Below are 21,975 nucleotides of genomic sequence, written 5' to 3' on the forward strand. Positions count from 1 at the left end.
CTGTGAGCCCATGTCCCTCAGCCTCATCTTCACAGTGAGCCCCCGTCCCTCACCCTCACAGTGAACCATCTCCCTCATCCTCACAGTGAGTCTCTGTCCCTCAGCCTCATCCTCACTGTGACCCCCTGTCCCTCACCCTCACAGTGAACCATGTCCCTCATCCTCACAGTGAGCCCCCGTCCCTCACCCTCACTGTGAGCCTCCGTCCCTCACCCTCACTGTGAGCCTCTGTCCCTCAGCCTCAGCCTCACTGTGACCCCCTGTCCCTCACCCTCACAGTGAACCATGTCCCTCATCCTCACTTTGAGCCCCCGGTCCCTCACCCTCACTGTCAGTCTCTGCCCCTCAACCTCACCCTCACTGTGAGCCCCATGTCCCTCACCCTCACAGTGAACCATGTCCCTCATCCTCACTGTGACCCCCTGTCCCTCACCCTCACAGTGAACCATGTCCCTCATCCTCACTGTGAGCCTCTGTCCCTCACCCTCACTGTCAGTCCATGCCCCTCACCCTCACTGTAGGCCCCCTGCCCCTCACCCTCAGAGCCTCGGTCCTTCACACTCACTGTGAGCCCTGTGTCCCTCACCCTCATTGTGAGCCCCATATCCCTCACTCTCCCCCTCAATGTGAGCCCCCTGTCCCTCACCCTCGCCGCGAGCCCCATGTCCCTCACCCTCACCCTCACTGTGAGTCCATGTCCCCCACCCTCACTGTGAGCCCCCTGTCCCTCACCCTCACTGACCCTCGGTCCCTCACCCTCACTGTGAGCCCTGTGTCCCTCACCCTCATCCTCACTGTGAGCCGTATGTCCCTCACCCTCATTGTGAGCCCCATATCCATCACTCTCACCCTCAATGTGAGCCCCCTGTCCCTCACCCTCACTGCGAGCCCCATGTCCCTCACCCTCATCCTCACTGTGAGCCGCCTGTCCCTCACCCTCATAGTGAAACATGTCCCTCACCCTCACTGTGAGCCTCTGACCCTCACCCTCACTCTGAGCCCATGCCCCTCATCCTCATTGTGAGCCCCCTGTCACTCACCCTCATTGGGAGCCTCGGTCCCTCACCCTCACTGTGAGCCCCATATCCCTCACCCTCACAGCGAGCCCCATGTCCCTCACCCTCATCCTCACTGTGAGCCGCCTGTCCCTCACCCTCACAGTGAAACATGTCCCTCACCCTCACTGTGAGCCTCTGACCCTCACCCTCACTCTGAGCCCATGCCCCTCATCCTCATTGTGAGCCCCCTGTCACTCACCCTCATTGGGAGCCTCGGTCCCTCACCCTCACTGTGAGCCCCATATCCCTCACACCCTCACTGTGAGCCCCATGTCCCTCACCCTCAGTGACCCATGACCCTCACCCTAAATGTGAGCCCCCTGTCACTAACCCTCACCCTCAGCCTCACTGAGCCCCCTGTACCTCACCCTCGCCCTCACTGGAGCCCCAAGTCCCGCACCCACACAGTGACCCATGACTCTCAACATCATCCTCACTGTGAGCCCATGTCCCTCAGCCTCATCCGCACTGTGAGCCCCATGTCCCTCACCCTCACTGTGAGCCTCTATCCGTCACCCTCACTGTGAGCCTCTGTCCCTCACCCTCACTGTGAGCCCATGTCCCTCAGCCTCATCCTCAATGTAAGCCCCATGTCCCTCACCCTCACTGTGAGCCTCTGTCCCTCACCCTCACTGTGAGCCTCTGTCCGTCACCCTCACTGTGAGCCCCCGTCCCTCACCCTCATCTTTACTGTGAGCCCCCATCCCTCACCCTCACTGTGAGTCTCTGTCACTCACCTTCACTGTCAGCCCATGTCCCTCATCCTCACTGTGAGGCCCCTGTCCCTCAACCTCAGCCTCACTGTGAGCCCATGTCCCTCATCCTCACTGTGAGCACAAGCCCCTCAACCTCACCCTCACTGTGGGCCCATGTCCCTCACACTCACAGTGAACCGTGTCCCTCATCCTCACTTTAAGCCCCCTGTCCCTCACCCTCACTGTCAGCCTCTGTCCCTCACCCTCACCCTCACTGTGAGCCCGTCCCTCAACCTCATCCTCACTGAGCCCATGTCCCTCACCCACACTGTGGGCCTCTGTCCCTCACCCTCACTGTGAGCCCACATCCCTCACCCTCTTCCTGACTGTGAGCCCATATCCCTCAGTCTCACCCTCACTGTGAGCCTCTGTCCCTCAGCTTCAGCCTCACTGTGACCCCCTGTCCCTCACCCTCACAGTGAACCATGTCCCTCATCCTCACTTTGAGCCCCCGGTCCCTCACCCTCACTGTCAGTCTCTGCCCCTCACCCTCACCCTCACTGTGAGCCCCATGTCCCTCACTATCATCCTCACTGTGACCCCCGTCCCTCACCCTCACAGTGAACCATGTCCCTCATCCTCACAGTGAGTCTCTGTCCCTCAGCCTCATCCTCACTGTGACCCCCTGTCCCTCACCCTCACAGTGAACCATGACCCTCACCCGAATTGTGAGTTCTGTGTCCCTCACCCTCACTGTGAGCCTCCTGTCCCTCACCACCCTCACTGTGAGCCCCGTGTCCCTCACCCTCACAGTGACCCATGAGCCTCATCCTCACTGTGAGTCTGTCCCTCACCCTCACAGTGAACCGTGTCCCTCATCTTCACTGTAAGCCCCATGTCCCTAACCCTCAGCACACTGTGAGCCCATATCCCTCACCCTCACTGAGCCCCATGTCCCTCACCCTCATCCTCACTGTGAGCCCCGTGTCCCTCACCCTCACAGTGACCCATGAGCCTCACCCTCACTGTGAGCCTCTGTCCCTCACCCTCACCCTGAGCCCATGTCCCTCACCCTCATCCTCATGTTGAGCCCCCTGTCCCTCACCCTCACTGTGAGCCTCTGTCCCTCACCCTCACTGTGAGCCTCTGTCCCTCACCCTCACTGTGAGCCCATGTCCCTCCGCCTCATCTTCACAGTGAGCCCCCGTCCCTCACCCTCACAGTGAACCATGTCCCTCATCCTCACAGTGAGTCTCTGTCCCTCAGCCTCATCCTCACTGTGACCCCCTGTCCCTCACCCTCACAGTGAACCATGTCCCTCATCCTCACAGTGAGCCCCCGTCCCTCACCCTCACTGTGAGCCTCTGTCCCTCAGCCTCAGCCTCACTGTGACCCCCTGTCCCTCACCCTCACAGTGAACCATGTCCCTCATCCTCACTTTGAGCCCCCGGTCCCTCACCCTCACTGTCAGTCTCTGGCCCTCAACCTCACCCTCACTGTGAGCCCCATGTCCCTCACCCTCACAGTGAACCATGTCCCTCATCCTCACTGTGACCCCCTGTCCCTCACCCTCACAGTGAACCATGTCCCTCATCCTCACTGTGAGCCTCTGTCCCTCACCCTCACTGTCAGTCCATGCCCCTCACCCTCACTGTAGGCCCCCTGCCCCTCACCCTCAGAGCCTCGGTCCTTCACACTCACTGTGAGCCCTGTGTCCCTCACCCTCATTGTGAGCCCCATATCCCTCACTCTCACGTTCAATGTGAGCCCTCTGTCCCTCACTCTCGCCGCGAGCCCCATGTCCCTCACCCTCACCCTCACTGTGAGTCCATGTCCCTCACCCTCACTGTGAGCCCCCTGTCCCTCACCCTCACTGACCCTCGGTCCCTCATCCTCACTGTGAGCTATGTGTCCCTCACCCTCATCCTCACTGTGAGCCGTATGTCCCTCACCCTCATTGTGAGCCCCATATCCATCACTCTCACCCTCAATGTGAGCCCCCTGTCCCTCACCCTCACTGCGAGCCCCATGTCCCTCACCCTCATCCTCACTGTGAGCCGCCTGTCCCTCACCCTCACAGTGAAACATGTCCCTCACCCTCACTGTGAGCCTCTGACCCTCACCCTCACTCTGAGCCCATGCCCCTCATCCTCATTGTGAGCCCCCTGTCACTCACCCTCATTGGGAGCCTCGGTCCCTCACCCTCACTGTGAGCCCCATATCCCTCACCCTCACTGCGAGCCCCATGTCCCTCACCCTCATCCTCACTGTGAGCCGCGTGTCCCTAACCCTCACAGTGAAACATGTCCCTCACCCTCACTGTGAGCCTCTGACCCTCACCCTCACTCTGAGCCCATGCCCCTCATCCTCATTGTGAGCCCCCTGTCACTCACCCTCATTGGTAGCCTCGGTCCCTCACCCTCACTGTGAGCCCCATGTCCCTCACCCTCAGTGACCCATGACCCTCACCCTAAATGTGAGCCCCCTGTCACTAACCCTCACCCTCAGCCTCACTGAGCCCCCTGTACCTCACCCTCGCCCTCACTGGAGCCCCAAGTCCCGCACCCACACAGTGACCCATGACTCTCAACATCATCCTCACTGTGAGCCCATGTCCCTCAGCCTCATCCGCACTGTGAGCCCCATGTCCCTCACCCTCACTGTGAGCCTCTATCCGTCACCCTCACTGTGAGCCTCTGTCCCTCACCCTCACTGTGAGCCCATGTCCCTCAGCCTCATCCTCAATGTAAGCCCCATGTCCCTCACCCTCACCGTGAGCCTCTGTCCCTCACCCTCACTGTGAGCCTCTGTCCGTCACCCTCACTGTGAGCCCCCGTCCCTCACCCTCACAGTGAACCATGTCCCTCATCCTCACAGTGAGTCTCTGTCCCTCAGCCTCATCCTCACTGTGACCCCCTGTCCCTCACCCTCACAGTGACCCATGTCCCTCATCCTCACAGTGAGCCCCCGTCCCTCACCCTCACTGTGAGCCTCCGTCCCTCACCCTCACTGTGAGCCTCTGTCCCTCAGCCTCAGCCTCACTGTGACCCCCTGTCCCTCACCCTCACAGTGAACCATGTCCCTCATCCTCACTTTGAGCCCCCGGTCCCTCACCCTCACTGTCAGTCTCTGCCCCTCAACCTCACCCTCACCCTCACTGTGAGCCCCATGTCCCTCACCCTCACAGTGAACCATGTCCCTCATCCTCACTGTGACCCCCTGTCCCTCACCCTCACAGTGAACCATGTCCCTCATCCTCACTATGAGCCTCTGTCCCTCACCCTCACTGTCAGTCCATGCCCCTCACCCTCACTGTAGGCCCCCTGCCCCTCACCCTCAGAGCCTCGGTCCTTCACACTCACTGTGAGCCCTGTGTCCCTCACCCTCATTGTGAGCCCCATATCCCTCACTCTCACCCTCAATGTGAGCCCCCTGTCCCTCACCCTCGCCGCGAGCCCCATGTCCCTCACCCTCACTGTGAGTCCATGTCCCTCACCCTCACTGTGAGCCCCCTGTCCCTCACCCTCACTGACCCTCGGTCCCTCACCCTCACTGTGAGCCCTGTGTCCCTCACCCTCATCCTCACTGTGAGCCGTATGTCCCTCACCCTCATTGTGAGCCCCATATCCATCACTCTCACCCTCAATGTGAGCCCCCTGTCCCTCACCCTCACTGCGAGCCCCATGTCCCTCACCCTCATCCTCACTGTGAGCCGCCTGTCCCTCACCCTCACAGTGAAACATGTCCCTCACCCTCACTGTGAGCCTCTGACCCTCACCCTCACTCCGAGCCCATGCCCCTCATCCTCATTGTGAGCCCCCTGTCACTCACCCTCATTGGGAGCCTCGGTCCCTCACCCTCACTGTGAGCCCCATATCCCTCACCCTCACTGCGAGCCCCATGTCCCTCACCCTCATCCTCACTGTGAGCCGCCTGTCCCTCACCCTCACAGTGAAACATGTCCCTCACCCTCACTGTGAGCCTCTGACCCTCACCCTCACTCTGAGCCCATGCCCCTCATCCTCATTGTGAGCCCCCTGTCACTCACCCTCATTGGGAGCCTCGGTCCCTCACCCTCACTGTGAGCCCCATATCCCTCACCCTCACCCTCACTGTGAGCCCCATGTCCCTCACCCTCAGTGACCCATGACCCTCACCCTAAATGTGAGCCCCCTGTCACTAACCCTCACCCTCAGCCTCACTGAGCCCCCTGTACCTCACCCTCGCCCTCACTGGAGCCCCAAGTCCCGCACCCACACAGTGACCCATGACTCTCAACATCATCCTCACTGTGAGCCCATGTCCCTCAGCCTCATCCGCACTGTGAGCCCCATGTCCCTCACCCTCACTGTGAGCCTCTATCCGTCACCCTCACTGTGAGCCTCTGTCCCTCACCCTCACTGTGAGCCCATGTCCCTCAGCCTCATCCTCAATGTAAGCCCCATGTCCCTCACCCTCACTGTGAGCCTCTGTCCCTCACCCTCACTGTGAGCCTCTGTCCGTCACTCTCACTGTGAGCCCCCGTCCCTCACCCTCACAGTGAACCATGTCCCTCATCCTCACAGTGAGTCTCTGTCCCTCAGCCTCATCCTCACTGTGACCCCCTGTCCCTCACCCTCACAGTGAACCATGTCCCTCATCCTCACAGTGAGCCCCCGTCCCTCACCCTCACTGTGAGCCTCCGTCCCTCACCCTCACTGTGAGCCTCTGTCCCTCAGCCTCAGCCTCACTGTGACCCCCTGTCCCTCACCCTCACAGTGAACCATGTCCCTCATCCTCACTTTGAGCCCCCGGTCCCTCACCCTCACTGTCAGTCTCTGCCCCTCAACCTCACCCTCACCCTCACTGTGAGCCCCATGTCCCTCACCCTCACAGTGAACCATGTCCCTCATCCTCACTGTGACCCCCTGTCCCTCACCCTCACAGTGAACCATGTCCCTCATCCTCACTGTGAGCCTCTGTCCCTCACCCTCACTGTCAGTCCATGCCCCTCACCCTCACTGTAGGCCCCCTGCCCCTCACCCTCAGAGCCTCGGTTCTTCACACTCACTGTGAGCCCTGTGTCCCTCACCCTCATTGTGAGCCCCATATCCCTCACTCTCACCCTCAATGTGAGCCCCCTGTCCCTCACCCTCGCCGCGAGCCCCATGTCCCTCACCCGCACTGTGAGTCCATGTCCCTCACCCTCACTGTGAGCCCCCTGTCCCTCACCCTCACTGACCCTCGGTCCCTCACCCTCACTGTGAGCCCTGTGTCCCTCACCCTCATCCTCACTGTGAGCCGTATGTCCCTCACCCTCATTGTGAGCCCCATATCCATCACTCTCACCCTCAATGTGAGCCCCCTGTCCCTCACCCTCACTGCGAGCCCCATGTCCCTCACCCTCATCCTCACTGTGAGCCGCCTGTCCCTCACCCTCACAGTGAAACATGTCCCTCACCCTCACTGTGAGCCTCTGACCCTCACCCTCACTCTGAGCCCATGCCCCTCATCCTCATTGTGAGCCCCCTGTCACTCACCCTCATTGGGAGCCTCGGTCCCTCACCCTCACTGTGAGCCCCATATCCCTCACCCTCACTGCGAGCCCCATGTCCCTCACCCTCATCCTCACTGTGAGCCGCCTGTCCCTCACCCTCACAGTGAAACATGTCCCTCACCCTCACTGTGAGCCTCTGACCCTCACCCTCACTCTGAGCCCATGCCCCTCATCCTCATTGTGAGCCCCCTGTCACTCACCCTCATTGGGAGCCTCGGTCCCTCACCCTCACTGTGAGCCCCATATCCCTCACCCTCACCCTCACTGTGAGCCCCATGTCCCTCACCCTCAGTGACCCATGATCCTCACCCTAAATGTGAGCCCCCTGTCACTAACCCTCACCCTCAGCCTCACTGAGCCCCCTGTACCTCACCCTCGCCCTCACTGGAGCCCCAAGTCCCGCACCCACACAGTGACCCATGACTCTCAACATCATCCTCACTGTGAGCCCATGTCCCTCAGCCTCATCCGCACTGTGAGCCCCATGTCCCTCACCCTCACTGTGAGCCTCTATCCGTCACCCTCACTGTGAGCCTCTGTCCCTCACCCTCACTGTGAGCCCATGTCCCTCAGCCTCATCCTCAATGTAAGCCCCATGTCCCTCACCCTCACTGTGAGCCTCTGTCCCTCACCCTCACTGTGAGCCTCTGTCCGTCACCCTCACTGTGAGCCCCCGTCCCTCACCCTCATCTTTACTGTGAGCCCCCATCCCTCACCCTCACTGTGAGTCTCTGTCACTCACCTTCACTGTCAGCCCATGTCCCTCATCCTCACTGTGAGGCCCCTGTCCCTCAACCTCAGCCTCACTGTGAGCCCATGTCCCTCATCCTCACTGTGAGCACAAGCCCCTCAACCTCACCCTCACTGTGGGCCCATGTGCCTCACACTCACAGTGAACCGTGTCCCTCATCCTCACTTTAAGCCCCCTGTCCCTCACCCTCACTGTCAGCCTCTGTCCCTCACCCTCACCCTCACTGTGAGCCCGTCCCTCAACCTCATCCTCACTGAGCCCATGCCCCTCACCCTCACCCTCACTGTCAGCCCGTCCCTCAACCTCATCCTCACCCTCACTGTGAGCTCATGTCCCTCAGCCTCATCCTCACAGTGAGCCCCCGTCCCTCACCCTCACTGTGAGCCCCCTGTCCCTCACCCTCACTGAGCCCCCTGTCCCTCACCCTCACAGTGACCCATGAGCCTCATCCTCACTGTAAGCCTCTGTCTCTCACCCTCACCCTCACTGTGAGCCCATGTCCCTCACCCTCTTCCTCTGTGAACCCCCAGTCCCACACCCTCACTGTGAGCCCCCTGTCCCTCACCCTCACCCTCACTGAGCCCCCTGTCCCTCACCCTCACAGTGACCCATGAGCCTCATCCTCACTGTGAGCCTCGGTCTCTCACCCTCACCCTCACTGTGAGCCCATGTCCCTCACCCTCACCCTCACTGTGAGCCCCCAGTCCCTCACCCTCACAGTGAACCATGTCCGTCATCCTCACTTTGAGCCCCCTGTCCCTCACACTCAGTCAGCCGCTGCCGCTCACCCTCACAGAGTCCCCTGCCCCTCACCCTCACTGTCAGCCCATGTCCCTCACCCTCTTCCTCACTGTGAGCCTCTGTCCCTCACCCTCATTGTGAGCCTCAGTCCCTCACCCTCACTGTGAGCCCCATGTCCCTCAGCCTCATCCTCACTGTGAGCCCCTCACCCTCACAGTGACCCATGACCCTCACCCGAATTGTGAGTTCTGTGTCCCTCACCCTCACTGTGAGCCTCCTGTCCCTCACCACCCTCACTGTGAGCCCCGTGTCCCTCACCCTCACAGTGACCCATGAGCCTCATCCTCACTGTGAGTCTGTCCCTCACCCTCACAGTGAACCGTGTCCCTCATCTTCACTGTAAGCCCCATGTCCCTAACCCTCAGCACACTGTGAGCCCATATCCCTCACCCTCACTGAGCCCCATGTCCCTCACCCTCATCCTCACTGTGAGCCCCGTGTCCCTCACCCTCACAGTGACCCATGAGCCTCACCCTCACTGTGAGCCTCTGTCCCTCACCCTCACCCTGAGCCCATGTCCCTCACCCTCATCCTCATGTTGAGCCCCCTGTCCCTCACCCTCACTGTGAGCCTCTGTCCCTCACCCTCACTGTGAGCCTCTGTCCCTCACCCTCACTGTGAGCCCATGTCCCTCAGCCTCATCTTCACAGTGAGCCCCCGTCCCTCACCCTCACAGTGAACCATGTCCCTCATCCTCACAGTGAGTCTCTGTCCCTCAGCCTCATCCTCACTGTGACCCCCTGTCCCTCACCCTCACAGTGAACCATGTCCCTCATCCTCACAGTGAGCCCCCGTCCCTCACCCTCACTGTGAGCCTCCGTCCCTCACCCTCACTGTGAGCCTCTGTCCCTCAGCCTCAGCCTCACTGTGACCCCCTGTCCCTCACCCTCACAGTGAACCATGTCCCTCATCCTCACTTTGAGCCCCCGGTCCCTCACCCTCACTGTCAGTCTCTGCCCCTCAACCTCACCCTCACCCTCACTGTGAGCCCCATGTCCCTCACCCTCACAGTGAACCATGTCCCTCATCCTCACTGTGACCCCCTGTCCCTCACCCTCACAGTGAACCATGTCCCTCATCCTCACTGTGAGCCTCTGTCCCTCACCCTCACTGTCAGTCCATGCCCCTCACCCTCACTGTAGGCCCCCTGCCCCTCACCCTCAGAGCCTCGGTCCTTCACACTCACTGTGAGCCCTGTGTCCCTCACCCTCATTGTGAGCCCCATATCCCTCACTCTCACCCTCAATGTGAGCCCCCTGTCCCTCACCCTCGCCGCGAGCCCCATGTCCCTCACCCGCACTGTGAGTCCATGTCCCTCACCCTCACTGTGAGCCCCCTGTCCCTCACCCTCACTGACCCTCGGTCCCTCACCCTCACTGTGAGCCCTGTGTCCCTCACCCTCATCCTCACTGTGAGCCGTATGTCCCTCACCCTCATTGTGAGCCCCATATCCATCACTCTCACCCTCACTGTGAGCCCCCTGTCCCTCACCCTCACTGCGAGCCCCATGTCCCTCACCCTCATCCTCACTGTGAGCCGCCTGTCCCTCACCCTCACAGTGAAACATGTCCCTCACCCTCACTGTGAGCCTCTGACCCTCACCCTCACTCTGAGCCCATGCCCCTCATCCTCATTGTGAGCCCCCTGTCACTCACCCTCATTGGGAGCCTCGGTCCCTCACCCTCACTGTGAGCCCCATATCCCTCACCCTCACCCTCACTGTGAGCCCCATGTCCCTCACCCTCAGTGACCCATGACCCTCACCCTAAATGTGAGCCCCCTGTCACTAACCCTCACCCTCAGCCTCACTGAGCCCCCTGTACCTCACCCTCGCCCTCACTGGAGCCCCAAGTCCCGCACCCACACAGTGACCCATGACTCTCAACATCATCCTCACTGTGAGCCCATGTCCCTCAGCCTCATCCGCACTGTGAGCCCCATGTCCCTCACCCTCACTGTGAGCCTCTATCCGTCACCCTCACTGTGAGCCTCTGTCCCTCACCCTCACTGTGAGCCCATGTCCCTCAGCCTCATCCTCAATGTAAGCCCCATGTCCCTCACCCTCACTGTGAGCCTCTGTCCCTCACCCTCACTGTGAGCCTCTGTCCGTCACCCTCACTGTGAGCCCCCGTCCCTCACCCTCATCTTTACTGTGAGCCCCCATCCCTCACCCTCACTGTGAGTCTCTGTCACTCACCTTCACTGTCAGCCCATGTCCCTCATCCTCACTGTGAGGCCCCTGTCCCTCAACCTCAGCCTCACTGTGAGCCCATGTCCCTCATCCTCACTGTGAGCACAAGCCCCTCAACCTCACCCTAACTGTGGGCCCATGTGCCTCACACTCACAGTGAACCGTGTCCCTCATCCTCACTTTAAGCCCCCTGTCCCTCACCCTCACTGTCAGCCTCTGTCCCTCACCCTCACCCTCACTGTGAGCCCGTCCCTCAACCTCATCCTCACTGAGCCCATGCCCCTCACCCTCACCCTCACTGTCAGCCCGTCCCTCAACCTCATCCTCACCCTCACTGTGAGCTCATGTCCCTCAGCCTCATCCTCACAGTGAGCCCCCGTCCCTCACCCTCACTGTGAGCCTCTGTCCCTCACCCTCACTGTGAGCCCCCTGTCCCTCACCCTCACTGAGCCCCCTGTCCCTCACCCTCACAGTGACCCATGAGCCTCATCCTCACTGTAAGCCTCTGTCTCTCACCCTCACCCTCACTGTGAGCCCATGTCCCTCACCCTCTTCCTCTGTGAACCCCCAGTCCCTCACCCTCACTGTGAGCCCCCTGTCCCTCACCCTCACCCTCACTGAGCCCCCTGTCCCTCACCCTCACAGTGACCCATGAGCCTCATCCTCACAGTGAGCCTCGGTCTCTCACCCTCACCCTCACTGTGAGCCCATGTCCCTCACCCTCACCCTCACTGTGAGCCCCCAGTCCCTCACCCTCACAGTGAACCATGTCCCTCATCCTCACTTTGAGCCCCCTGTCCCTCACACTCAGTCAGCCGCTGCCGCTCACCCTCACAGAGTCCCCTGCCCCTCACCCTCACTGTCAGCCCATGTCCCTCACCCTCTTCCTCACTGTGAGCCTCTGTCCCTCACCCTCATTGTGAGCCTCAGTCCCTCACCCTCACTGTGAGCCCCATGTCCCTCAGCCTCATCCTCACTGTGAGCCCCTCACCCTCACAGTGACCCATGACCCTCACCCGAATTGTGAGTTCTGTGTCCCTCACCCTCACTGTGAGCCTCCTGTCCCTCACCACCCTCACTGTGAGCCCCGTGTCCCTCACCCTCACAGTGACCCATGAGCCTCATCCTCACTGTGAGTCTGTCCCTCACCCTCACAGTGAACCGTGTCCCTCATCTTCATTGTAAGCCCCATGTCCCTAACCCTCAGCACACTGTGAGCCCATATCCCTCACCCTCACTGAGCCCCATGTCCCTCACCCTCATCCTCACTGTGAGCCCCGTGTCCCTCACCCTCACAGTGACCCATGAGCCTCACCCTCACTGTGAGCCTCTGTCCCTCACCCTGAGCCCATGTCCCTCACCCTCATCCTCATGTTGAGCCCCCTGTCCCTCACCCTCACTGTGAGCCTCTGTCCCTCACCCTCACTGTGAGCCTCTGTCCCTCACCCTCACTGTGAGCCCATGTCCCTCAGCCTCATCTTCACAGTGAGCCCCCGTCCCTTACCCTCACAGTGAACCATGTCCCTCATCCTCACAGTGAGTCTCTGTCCCTCAGCCTCATCCTCACTGTGACCCCCTGTCCCTCACCCTCACAGTGAACCATGTCCCTCATCCTCACAGTGAGCCCCCGTCCCTCACCCTCACTGTGAGCCTCCGTCCCTCACCCTCACTGTGAGCCTCTGTCCCTCAGCCTCAGCCTCACTGTGACCCCCTGTCCCTCACCCTCACAGTGAACCATGTCCCTCATCCTCACTTTGAGCCCCCGGTCCCTCACCCTCACTGTCAGTCTCTGCCCCTCAACCTCACCCTCACCCTCACTGTGAGCCCCATGTCCCTCACCCTCACAGTGAACCATGTCCCTCATCCTCACTGTGACCCCCTGTCCCTCACCCTCACAGTGAACCATGTCCCTCATCCTCACTGTGAGCCTCTGTCCCTCACCCTCACTGTCAGTCCATGCCCCTCACCCTCACTGTAGGCCCCCTGCCCCTCACCCTCAGAGCCTCGGTCCTTCACACTCACTGTGAGCCCTGTGTCCCTCACCCTCATTGTGAGCCCCATATCCCTCACTCTCACCCTCAATGTGAGCCCCCTGTCCCTCACCCTCGCCGCGAGCCCCATGTCCCTCACCCTCACCCTCACTGTGAGTCCATGTCCCTCACCCTCACTGTGAGCCCCCTGTCCCTCACCCTCACTGACCCTCGGTCCCTCACCCTCACTGTGAGCCCTGTGTCCCTCACCCTCATCCTCACTGTGAGCCGTATGTCCCTCACCCTCATTGTGAGCCCCATATCCATCACTCTCACCCTCAATGTGAGCCCCCTGTCCCTCACCCTCACTGCGAGCCCCATGTCCCTCACCCTCATCCTCACTGTGAGCCGCCTGTCCCTCACAGTGAAACATGTCCCTCACCCTCACTGTGAGCCTCTGACCCTCACCCTCACTCTGAGCCCATGCCCCTCATCCTCATTGTGAGCCCCCTGTCACTCACCCTCATTGGGAGCCTCGGTCCCTCACCCTCACTGTGAGCCCCATATCCCTCACCCTCACTGTGAGCCCCATGTCCCTCACCCTCAGTGACCCATGACCCTCACCCTAAATGTGAGCCCCCTGTCACTAACCCTCACCCTCAGCCTCACTGAGCCCCCTGTACCTCACCCTCGCCCTCACTGGAGCCCCAAGACCCGCACCCACACAGTGACCCATGACCATCAACATCATCCTCACTGTGAGCCCATGTCCCTCAGCCTCATCCGCACTGTGAGCCCCATGTCCCTCACCCTCACTGTGAGCCTCTATCCGTCACCCTCACTGTGAGCCTCTGTCCCTCACCCTCACTGTGAGCCCATGTCCCTCAGCCTCATCCTCACTGTAAGCCCCATGTCCCTCACCCTCACTGTGAGCCTCTGTCCCTCACCCTCACTGTGAGCCTCTGTCCGTCACCCTCACTGTGAGCCCCCGTCCCTCACCCTCATCTTTACTGAGCCCCCATCCCTCACCCTCACTGTGAGTCTCTGTCACTCACCTTCACTGTCAGCCCATGTCCCTCATCCTCACTGTGAGCCCCCTGTCCCTCAACCTCAGCCTCACTGTGAGCCCATGTCCCTCATCCTCACTGTGAGCACAAGCCCCTCAACCTCACCCTCACTGTGAGCCCATGTCCCTCACACTCACAGTGAACCGTGTCCCTCATCCTCACTTTAAGCCCCCTGTCCCTCACCCTCACTGTCAGCCTCTGTCCCTCACCCTCACCCTCACTGTGAGGCCGTCCCTCAACCTCATCCTCACTGTGAGCCCATGCCCCTCACCCTCACCCTCACTGTCAGCCCGTCCCTCAACCTCATCCTCACCCTCACTGTGAGCTCATGTCCCTCAGCCTCATCCTCACAGTGAGCCCCCGTCCCTCACCCTCACTGTGAGCCTCTGTCCCTCACCCTCACTGTGAGCCTCTGTCCCTCACCCTCACTGTGAGCCCCCTGTCCCTCACCCTCACTGAGCCCCCTGTCCCTCACCCTCACAGTGACCCATGAGCCTCATCCTCACTGTAAGCCTCTGTCTCTCACCCTCACCCTCACTGTGAGCCCATGTCCCTCACCCTCTTCCTCTGTGAACCCCCAGTCCCTCACCCTCACTGTGAGCCCCCTGTCCCTCACCCTCACCCTCACTGAGCCCCCTGTCCCTCACCCTCACAGTGACCCATGAGCCTCATCCTCACTGTGAGCCTCGGTCTCTCACCCTCACCCTCACTGTGAGCCCATGTCCCTCACCCTCACTGTGAGCCCCCAGTCCCTCACCCTCACAGTGAACCATGTCCCTCATCCTCACTTTGAGCCCCCTGTCCCTCACACTCAGTCAGCCTCTGCCGCTCACCCTCACCGAGTCCCCTGCCCCTCACCCTCACTGTCAGCCCATGTCCCTCACCCTCTTCCTCACTGTGAGCCTCTGTCCCTCACCCTCATTGTGAGCCTCAGTCCCTCACCCTCACTGTGAGCCCCATGTCCCTCAGCCTCATCCTCACTGTGAGCCCCTCACCCTCACAGTGACCCATGACCCTCACCCGAATTGTGAGTTCTGTGTCCCTTACCCTCACTGTGAGCCTCCTGTCCCTCACCACCCTCACTGTGAGCCCCGTGTCCCTCACCCTCACAGTGACCCATGAGCCTCATCCTCACTGTGAGTCTGTCCCTCACCCTCACAGTGAACCGTGTCCCTCATCTTCACTGTAAGCCCCATGTCCCTAACTCTCAGCACACTGTGAGCCCATATCCCTCACCCTCACTGAGCCCCATGTCCCTCACCCTCATCCTCACTGTGAGCCCCGTGTCCCTCACCCTCACAGTGACCCATGAGCCTCACCCTCACTGTGTGCCTCTGTCCCTCACCCTCACCCTGAGCTCATGTCCCTCACCCTCATCCTCATGTTGAGCCCCCTGTCCCTCACCCTCACTGTGAGCCTCGGTCCCTCACCCTTACCGTGAGCCCCATATCCCTCACCCTCACAGTGAACCGTGTCCCTCATCCTCACTGTGAGCCCTGTGTCCCTCATCCTCACCCTGAACCCCCATCCCTCACCCTCACTGTGAGCCCCATGTCCCTCAGCCTCGCTGCAGGGACCCGGTGCACTTGTTGCTGTGGGGAATGCACTCACCGATGACCCAGGGCTGTTCCTCTCCAGGGCTCAGGCGGCAGGGATCCTTGTAATGGGTGAACAGGGAATGTTGCTGTTCCATTTTGTCCTCTGAAAGATGAAACAAATGAGAGATCAAGGTCACAAGAGGTTTATATCAGGATAACCAAGTGGCTAAAGGGGATCCACCTTTAGTAGAATTATTCATTGAATGCCTTTAATGTACATTTACAAACCTGACATAAACCACACCAAGTAGCAGCATTGGGACATCATTTGGTCGTGATTTTAATTGGCAGCTTTATTGGCCAATGTGAACAGGGAAGGGGTTTAACTGAACCTTCACCTTCCAGCCCACTTGAGGACCAGATAATGAACAACAATACACATGCTGACCGTGAACACTGCTGTGAGGAATAGGTGAGGGCCCTAGTCTGGAAATTAAGAGCAGAAAAGGTCAGGTTTCAACTTAGAGGATGACCAGAAAGAGAAGTAGAAGTGCTACTGAGGCTGCTAATTGGGACAGTGTGGAGCAATTAAGGAACTGAAGTTAACGTTGAAGTCAAAATCTGTCATAACTGTTACTCTGTAAATTCCCTTACTGATGGTAAAATTCGCACCTTGGTCTTGTCTCACTAAAGTGTTAAGCAGTCCTTTTTCAGAAAGTTGCAGAAGGGCCTGAGAGGGTATGTGCCATGATCACAGTATCCAATTTATATGATAAAGGAGTCTTGATGTTACCCTCTCTGGGAGATACTACCTTATGTTTCGATAGTGGTAGCTAAAGTCACCTCCTGATTATGAGGGACGCCTGGGGAGAGACCGGTGACACTGTCCCAGAGAACATCCAAGGTAGACTCGCAATCTGCAACAGTTACTAATGTCACTAATGATAGTAATATTCCTCATCTTACAATAATTGCAAATGTTAGTAATGTTCCTAATATTAGTAATCTGCTTTATGATAATCCCCAGTGAATTTTCATAAACTGGTAAGCAACTCCCAGCCCTTATCCAATAACTGACATATCCCTATTATCCAAAGGCTGTCCTATCTCAATTCTGCTCCCACCCGACCATCTTCCCTATTCTGATTCGATTTCAACCCGAGCCCTAGCCACTTCCCATCCCTACCCACGCCCAATCCTAGTCTGATCCTGTCCTTACCATCTCACTCCACTCACCCCTCCTGTAAAGTGGTTATTGTGCTTCAGCAGGATTAGGCTGGCTGTGGTTCCCTCCACCACTCAATGCAGGTAGGACATGAAGAACAGCCACTTGTGTGAGACATCAGAATGTGCCCCACCCAGTGAATAACGTCATACACCCAGTGAAAAATGTCACACACCCTGAGAAGAATGTGCCCCCCAGTGAAAAATGTCACACACCCTGTGAAGAATGTGCCCCTACCCAGTGAAGAAAGTATACCCACCCTGTGAAGAATGTCACACCCAGTGAACAATTTATCCTGCCCATGAAAAATGTGCTCCCACCCAGTGAAGAAACTGCCCCCACCCAGTGATGAATGTCACACACCGTGAAGAATGTGCCCCACCCAGTGAAGGATGTGTCCCTAACCAGTGAGGAATGCAGACCCGCCCAGTGAAAAATGTCACACACACGAAAAATGTCTCACACACAGTGAAGAATTTGGCCCAACCCAGGGAAGAATTTTTCCCCACCATGAACAATGTGCCGCAAGCCTGTGAAGAAACTGGCCACACACAGTGAAGAATGTGCCCTCCGCCCAGGAAAGAATGTGCCCTCCATCCAGGAAAGAATGTGCCCTCCATCCAGGAAAGAATGTGCCCTCCATCCAGTAAAGAATGTGCCCTCCGCCCAGGAAAGAATGTGCCCTCCGCCCAGGAAAGAATGTGCCCTCCGCCCAGGAAAGAATGTGCCCTCCATCCAGGAAAGAATGTGCGCTCCATCCAGTTAAGAATGTGCCCTCCATCCAGTTAAGAATATGCCCTTCATCCAGTAAAGAATGTGCCCTTCATCCAGTAAAGAATGTGCCCTTCATCCAGTAAAGAATGTGCCCTTCATCCAGTAAAGAATATGCCCTCCATCCAGTAAAGAATATGTCCTCCATCCAGTTAAGAATATGTCCTCCATCCAGTTAAGAATATGTCCTCCATCCAGTAAAGAATATGCCCTCCATCCAGTTAAGAATGTGCCCTCCATCCAGTAAAGAATGTGCCCTTCATCCAGTAAAGAATATGCCCTCCATCCAGTTAAGAATATGCCCTCCATCCAGTAAAGAATATGCCCTCCATCCAGTAAAGAATATGTCCTCCATCCAGTTAAGAATATGTCCTCCATCCAGTTAAGAATATGTCCTCCATCCAGTAAACAATATGCCCTCCATCCAGTTAAGAATGTGCCCTCCATCCAGTAAAGAATGTGCCCTTCATCCAGTAAAGAATATGCCCTCCATCCAGTTAAGAATATGCCCTTTATCCAGTAAAGAATATGCCCTCCATCCAGTAAAGAATATGCCCTCCATCCAGTAAAGAATATGTCCTCCATCCAGTTAAGAATATGTCCTCCATCCAGTTAAGAATATGTCCTCCATCCAGTTAAGAATATGTCCTCCATCCAGTTAAGAATATGTCCTCCATCCAGTTAAGAATATGCCCTCCATCCAGTAAAGAATATGCCCTCCATCCAGTTAAGAATATGCCCTCCATCCAGTAAAGAATATGTCCTCCATCCAGTTAAGAATATGCCCTCCATCCAGTAAAGAATATGCCCTCCATCCAGTAAAGAATATGCCCTCCATCCAGTTAAGAATATGCCCTCCACCCAGGAAAGAATATGCCCTCCATCCAGTTAAGAATATGCCCTCCACCCAGGAAAGAATATGCCCTTCATCCAGTTAAGAATATGCCCTCCACCCAGGAAAGAATATGCCCTTCATCCAGTTAAGAATATGTCCTCCATCCAGTTAAGAATATGCCCTCCATCCAGTAAAGAATATGCCCTCCATCCAGTAAAGAATATGCCCTCCACCCAGGAAAGAATATGCCCTCCATACAGTAAAGAATATGCCCTCCATCCAGTAAAGAATATGCCCTCCACCCAGGAAAGAATATGTCCTCCATCCAGTTAAGAATATGTCCTCCATCCAGTTAAGAATATGTCCTCCATCCAGTTAAGAATATGTCCTCCATCCAGTAAAGAATATGCCCTCCATCCAGTAAAGAATATGCCCTCCATCCAGTAAAGAATATGCCCTCCACCCAGGAAAGAATATGCCCTTCATCCAGTTAAGAATATGCCATTCATCCAGTTAAGAATATGCCCTCCATCCAGTTAAGAATATGCCCTCCATCCAGTAAAGAATATGCCATTCATCCAGTTAAGAATATGCCCTCCATCCAGTTAAGAATATGCCCTCCATCCAGTAAAGAATATGCCCTTCATCCAGTTAAGAATATGCCATTCATCCAGTTAAGAATATGCCCTCCATCCAGTTAAGAATATGCCCTCCATCCAGTTAAGAATATGCCCTCCATCCAGTAAAGAATATGCCCTTCATCCAGTTAAGAATATGCCCTCCATCCAGTTAAGAATATGCCATTCATCCAGTTAAGAATATGCCCTCCATCCAGTTAAGAATATGCCCTCCATCCAGTAAAGAATATGCCATTCATCCAGTTAAGAATATGCCCTCCATCCAGTTAAGAATATGCCCTCCATCCAGTAAAGAATATGCCCTTCATCCAGTTAAGAATATGCCATTCATCCAGTTAAGAATATGCCCTCCATCCAGTAAAGAATATGCCATTCATCCAGTTAAGAATATGCCATTCATCCAGTTAAGAATATGCCCTCCATCCAGTTAAGAATATGCCCTCCATCCAGTTAAGAATATGCCCTCCATCCAGTAAAGAATATGCCCTCCACCCAGGAAAGAATATGCCCTCCATCCAGTAAAGAATATGCCCTCCATCCAGTAAAGAATATGCCCTCCACCCAGGAAAGAATATGCCCTCCATCCAGGAAAGAATATGCCCTCCATCCAGGAAAGAATATGCCCTCCATCCAGTAAAGAATATGCCCTCCACCCAGGAAAGAATATGCCCTCCATCCAGTAAAGAATATGCCCTCCATCCAGTAAAGAATATGCCCTCCACCCAGGAAAGAATATGCCCTTCATCCAGTTAAGAATATGCCATTCATCCAGTTAAGAATATGCCCTCCACCCAGGAAAGAATATGCCCTCCATCCAGTTAAGAATATGCCCTGCATCCAGTAAAGAATATGCCCTCCACCCAGTTAAGAATATGCCCTCCACCCAGTTAAGAATATGCCCTGCATCCAGTTAAGAATATGCCCTCCACCCAGTAAAGAATATGCCCTGCATCCAGTTAAGAATATGCCCTCCACCCAGTAAAGAATGTGCCCTCCATCCAGTTACTAATATGCCCTCCATCCAGTTAAGAATATGCCCTCCATCCAGTTAAGAATATGCCCTCCACCCAGTAAAGAATATGCCCTCCACCCAGTAAAGAATATGCCCTCCACCCAGGAAAGAATATGCCCTCCACCCAGGAAAGAATATGCCCTGCATCCAGTTAAGAATATTCCCTCCACCCAGTAAAGAATATGCCCTGCATCCAGTTAAGAATATGCCCTCCACCCAGTAAAGAATATGCCCTCCATCCAGTAAAGAATATGCCCTCCATCCAGGAAAGAATATGCCCTCCATCCAGTAAAGAATATGCCCTCCACCCAGGAAAGAATATGCCCTCCATCCAGTAAAGAATATGCCCTCCATCCAGTAAAGAATATGCCCTCCACCCAGGAAAGAATATGCCCTTCATCCAGTTAAGAATATGCCATTCATCCAGTTAAGAATATGCCCTCCACCCAGGAAAGAATATGCCCTCCATCCAGTTAAGAATATGCCCTGCATCCAGTAAAGAATATGCCCTCCACCCAGTTAAGAATATGCCCTCCACCCAGTTAAGAATATGCCCTGCATCCAGTTAAGAATATGCCCTCCACCCAGTAAAGAATATGCCCTGCATCCAGTTAAGAATATGCCCTCCACCCAGTAAAGAATGTGCCCTCCATCCAGTTACTAATATGCCCTCCATCCAGTTAAGAATATGCCCTCCATCCAGTTAAGAATATGCCCTCCACCCAGTAAAGAATATGCCCTCCACCCAGTAAAGAATATGCCCTCCACCCAGGAAAGAATATGCCCTCCACCCAGGAAAGAATATGCCCTCCACCCAGGAAAGAATATGCCCTGCATCCAGTTAAGAATATTCCCTCCACCCAGTAAAGAATATGCCCTGCATCCAGTTAAGAATATGCCCTCCACCCAGTAAAGAATATGCCCTCCATCCAGTAAAGAATGTGCCCTCCATCCAGTTAAGAATGTGCCCTCCATCCAGTTAAGAATATGCCCTTCATCCAGTAAAGAATGTGCCCTTCATCCAGTAAAGAATGTGCCCTTCATCCAGTTAAGAATATTCCCTCCACCCAGTAAAGAATATGCCCTGCATCCAGTTAGGAATATGCCCTCCACACAGTAAAGAATATGCCCTCCATCCAGTAAATAATGTGCCCTCCATCCAGTTAAGAATATGCCCTCCACCCAGTAAAGAATATGCCCTCCATCCAGTAAATAATGTGCCCTCCATCCAGTTAAGAATATGCCCTCCACCCAGTAAAGAATATGCCCTGCATCCAGTTAGGAATATGCCCTCCACACAGTAAAGAATATGCCCTCCACCCAGGAAAGAATGCCCTCCACCCAGTCCTCGAACTGTTCACACTGATCCTCCCAACAGTATCCTCGAACTGTTCACACACATCCTCCCAACAATATCCTCGAACTGTTCACACTCATCCTCCCAACAGTATCCTCGAACTGTTCACACTCATCCTCCCAACAATATCCTCGAACTGTTCACACAAATCCTCCCAACACTACACACAAACTGTTCACACTGATCCTCCCAACAATATCCTCGAACTGTTCACACACATCCTCCCAACAATATCCTCGAACTGTTCACACACATCCTCCCAACAGTATCCTCGAACTGTTCACACACATACTCCCAACAGTATCCTTGAACTGTTCACACACATCCTCCCAACAATATCCTTGAACTGTTCACACTCATCCTCCCAACAATATCCTTGAACTGTTCGCACTCATCCTCCCAACAATATCCTCGAACTGTTCACACACATCCTCCCAACAATATCCTCGAACTGTTCACACACATCCTCCCAACAATATCCTCAAACTGTTCACACACATCCTCCCAACAGTATCCTCGAACTGTTCACA

General features: G+C 56.3%; 1 protein-coding gene across 2 annotated transcripts in view; it reads right to left on the reverse strand.

The window, feature by feature from the left end:
- smpd3 (sphingomyelin phosphodiesterase 3) overlaps positions 1 to 21,975 on the reverse strand; it is a 365,842-nt gene that overhangs the window by 32,753 nt on the left and 311,114 nt on the right. For both annotated transcript variants that reach the window (XM_068049661.1, XM_068049662.1), the window contains one exon: positions 15,681 to 15,770. In XM_068049661.1, the coding sequence (XP_067905762.1) occupies positions 15,681 to 15,770 (90 nt within the window). The remainder of the gene's footprint in view (positions 1 to 15,680; positions 15,771 to 21,975) is intronic.

The sequence above is a fragment of the Heterodontus francisci genome, chromosome 17, assembly GCF_036365525.1.
Source record: "Heterodontus francisci isolate sHetFra1 chromosome 17, sHetFra1.hap1, whole genome shotgun sequence".
Classification (NCBI taxonomy): Eukaryota; Metazoa; Chordata; class Chondrichthyes; order Heterodontiformes; family Heterodontidae; genus Heterodontus; species Heterodontus francisci.